The sequence below is a fragment of the Phocoena phocoena genome, chromosome 2 (genome assembly GCF_963924675.1).
Source record: "Phocoena phocoena chromosome 2, mPhoPho1.1, whole genome shotgun sequence".
Lineage (NCBI taxonomy): Eukaryota > Metazoa > Chordata > Mammalia > Artiodactyla > Phocoenidae > Phocoena > Phocoena phocoena.
Window position 1 is genome coordinate 109,305,889 of NC_089220.1, and position 4,262 is coordinate 109,310,150.

The 4,262-nt window shown below is 49.6% G+C and overlaps 1 protein-coding gene across 1 annotated transcript; it reads right to left on the reverse strand.

Annotated features, from left to right (window-relative positions):
- Nucleotides 1-2,002: 2,002 nt before the first annotated feature.
- On the reverse strand, nucleotides 2,003-3,369 carry LOC136119355 (adenylyltransferase and sulfurtransferase MOCS3-like). Its single transcript, XM_065872824.1, is given in 2 exon segments — nucleotides 2,003-2,964; nucleotides 2,967-3,369. Coding segments are annotated over 2 exon segments (1,365 nt in total).
- Nucleotides 3,370-4,262: the final 893 nt, after the last annotated feature.

Genomic DNA, 4,262 nt, shown 5'->3' on the forward strand with positions numbered 1-4,262 from the left:
TTTGGGCAAGATACTCAGCTTCTCTATATTTCCCTATCCTCATCTGTAACTGGGGAGTAAAACACCCACCTCCTAGGGTTGTGAGGGTTAAATGACAGTATACTTAGAAAGTCCTGGAAATTGTGCCTATTAAGCAGTCTTACTAAGAGCATAACAAGCTTCATTATTAGCTGTTGTTATCTGCACCCTCTTGGAGCTTATTCACTGACTTTTTTAATTCACTTTTTTATTTAAAATTTCCTTTTCATTATGAACTATTTCAGACATATAAAAAAGAGTAGAAACAGTGTCCCCATCACCCTATTTAAGAAATAAAGCATTATAAATACATTTTCTCTGCTCGACTTTAATCATACCTTCATATCCCATGCCCTGGAAGCCTCCACCCCATCCTCTACACTGCTCACAGTTTGTGAGAGATCCAGATAATACACAAGTCAGATCCTGCCATAACCCTGCTTGAAAACCTCCACTTAAGACAATAAAATCAAACACATCCGCTTGACATCCAGGCCCTTTGCTTCTGACCCGCCCCCACTGACCCTTCCTGTTTGAACTCTGCCACCCAAAACCAGAATTCCCCTTAGCATTTCTTAAGTGTCCCTGCTCTTTGTATATGTCGGCCCCTCTGCTGGGGTTCCTGTGTATTCCTTCTTCTCTCTCCTTCACTCATTCCAGGAGAAGCAGCATCCTTTGGTCCCCCAAGGCTCCCTGAGTACTGTGCCACTGGGATGTATGTGTGTGTCTCCCCTAGGCTGTAAGCTCCTGGCAGCAGGTCCATGGCTGCTGCATTTTCATCTGCTCCTAGTAAAGGCAAGGCATACACTGGACACCACAGTCGTAGTTGAGTGTGTTTGGGGCACTGTGCTAGGGTTCGGTTGGGGTGGTCATCCAGTGACTCCAGCTCCATGCTTTTCATGGGGAACTTATGGTCCATCAGCTTTGAAACCTCTGGGGAAGAATCCAGAGGTCCTTAAATGGGGGCCTAGTTTTGTTTTGTTTTAATACAGAAATTTATTTAATCTGATAGGAGGTATTTATCTACAGTAAAGCAATAACAAGTAATATTGGTCAAATATTCAAAGTTCTTCACCTGAAACTGCAAAGGAGAGAAGAATGTTCATTATTTCACTTTAATTCAATATTGTATTTGGCATTCTGGCCATACAGTAAAGACAAAAATAAAAATAACAGGTTGGACAGGGACAAAAGGACAGGGGAGGGCAGAAGGCTGGGACTTGGGACTTGAAGATTCCAAAGCAAGCCAAACCATACAGTTTAGAAATTTCTGTACGTGTACAACATAAGGTGGACCCTGAAGTTAAGTCTAAGAAAAAATCAGCAATTTATAAAAGAAACAGACATGCTACAAAGGTGGTTTCTATCTTGCTAGACTGTAAATATCTTACTTGGCTATTAATTGAAAATATTTAATAGAATGACCACTTCCCAGCTAATTTTCATTTTAATGTTTTAACAATTTACATTTTAAACACTGATTTCTCTAGGGCATGTTCCATCATTTGAATTAGAAATAACACCCAAAGAATGTCTTAGTAAACAATAAACTTAACTATATCATCCGTGATCAATTCAGTAAGTATATTACAGCTTTCCAAGCAATAAAATGGACAACTTTAAAGAGCTTTTTAATTGGGAGATTAAAAAAAAAAAAAAAGGCAGGACACGCAAATGACCTGCAGTTCAAAACACAAAGTCCTGTCACTTACATTCTATCCCACCTGTTCAACACACCATCCAAGTGCTGCAAACACAAGGCAGTTCAGAGGAACAGTGTTATAACCCCTTAACTGCTACATCACCCAGTAAGTTACAATTAAAAAGCTCCTTATAAAAAGAAGTCCACCTATCCGCAGATATTGGAGAATCCCAGGCTCTTCCGTACATTACTGAAAAAAATGCAAATACATTCATAAAGGCAAAAAAACTTTAGGTAACATGACAACCCACATCTTTCGCTGGTCAGACTCTACCGGCCATCTCAGTATTGCGGAAAGGTTCCATCGATTTTGGCAGCCCAGGCCATGAGGCCTCCCACAACATCCCGAACTGTTAAAGAGTCTAAGTCTGTCCAGGACTGCAGGATCTTCACGGCTTTCTGGGAGTCATTGCCCAGTTTGCAGATCACATAAATGGGGAGAGATGCCCCTTCCTGTGTGCCCTGCTTCCCTTCCCGGATTGCTTCTCCCAAGAGTTTCAGGCTCTCCGCATTCCTCCGTTCCAAATGTTTCAAAGGGATGTGTAGGGAGTGAGGCAACCGACACAGGTCCAACTCCACTGGAGGCCTGACGTCCAGCAACACGTGGGGTGACCCGGAATCCAGAAGTCGCTTATAGTAGACGACAGAAATTCGCTCCTCCGGGCTCAGCAACTGTAGGCAGCGGCACTTATCGGTGGCTGAGGAGCCACAGAAGCTTTCATAGTCCTGCAGATCAGTCACAGTGGGCCGCTCCCCGCATGCTGCACAGTTGGGCCTGCGCCTCCGCAGCCGAATACAGCGGAAATGACCTCCGAGGGCACCAAAGAGCAACAGGCTGCCACTGTAAGAGGGGCCCAGACCTGCAGCGATCTTCAACACTTCCAGCGCCTGCAGGCAGCCCAGGACCCCGGTAACCACACCAAGCATCCCGCCATCCGCGCAGCTGGTCACCGTCTCCGCCGGAGGTGGTTGCGGAAACATGCAGCGATAGCAAGGCCCACCGCCGTAGTGGTAGACTGTGAGTTGGTCCTCGAAGCGCAAGGCGCTGGCCGACACGAGGGGCCGGCCGGTTAGCACACAGGCGTCGTTAACCAGGTAGCGAGTGGGCACGTTGTCGGAGCAATCAGCCACCACGTCATAGCGGCCGACCAGGTCTAGCGCCATGGCTGACGTAAGCGCCTGGGCGTAGGGCACGCACTCCACCGCCGAACTGAGATGGCGCAGTGTAGCGGCGGCCGAAAAGACTTGGCCTGGTCGGCCAGTTCCTCGCCGTGCAGCACCTGGCGGGCCAGGTTGCTCACTTCTACTACATCGTAGTCCACACGGCCCAGGCGGCCGACGCCGGCCGCTGCCAGGTACTGCGCCAGTGGGCAGCCGAGCCCCCCGCAGCCCACGACCCGCACGGACGCGGTCGCCAGGCGCAGCTGTCCCTGCACGCCCAGCTCAGGCAGCACGAGCTGCCGCCTGTAGCGCAGAATCTCATCTCGGGACAGGGCGGCCTTCGGTGGCAGGGGAGACACCGGAACCAACCGCTCTGACTCCTGCTCGGCCAGAAGAGCCGCCGCCAGCCTCTGCTTCAGGGAACTCAGCTCCTCCTCACGCTGGGCAACTTCAGCCTCCAAAGTGAGCACCTCCTCCCTGGCCGCCATTGCAGCCTCTTTGGGAAGTTGTCCGGGGGCCTAGTTTTTGTTTTGTTTTGTTTTGTTTTTTTGCGGTACGCGGGCCTCTCACTGCCGCGGCTTCTCCCGTTGCGGAGCACAGGCTCCGGACGTGCAGGCCCAGCGGCCATGGCTCACAGGCGCAGCCGCTCCGCAGCATGTGGGATCTTCCCGGACCGGGGCACGAACCCGTGTCCCCTGCATCGGCAGGCGGACTCTCAACCACTGCGCCACTGCCTAGTTTTAAAGAAACTGCAGCACAGTGTGATTTCCTGCAGTGCCCAACTTCCCCCTCCCAAGCCCCTTCCTACTCCTTCCCTCTTCTCCCTCAGTCCCTGTTTCCTCTCTCAGAGGACCAAGCGTTCCTCATGATGATTGGATCATCCCCAGGGGCGAAGATGTGAACTATTCAGTGACCACGTCATGGATCCAAGAGGCTTGTGGGTTTGGGGAAACCAAGTGGATGCCAAGCTTGGCTCCAGACAACCTAGGTTCTAGGAGCAAAGAGGAGATGCTTCCAGAGCGGGGACTCCTGGCCTGTTTTCATAATGTCAGATATATGTGCAGTGCAGATTCTCTTCACAGAGAGAGGAGAGCCGAAGTCTCCATTGGAAGTAAATTGATAAGTGCACTCTGACTCTATAGGGAGGAAGCTGTGTGCCGAGCGGGGGTGTGGGGATGGCGGGGAGAAGAGGGACACTTGCCTCTATGGACATTTTGAATTTTGTACTATGTTCACATCTGACTTATTTTTTAGTTTTTTGTGTTTTTAATGAAAACATATATTGGATGGAAGTCAGAAGAGCTGGGTTCCAGTATTGCAAATACCAGTGACAAGCCCGTTCACCTTGGTCTCTCTGAGCCTCACTATTTTTAACCACCCA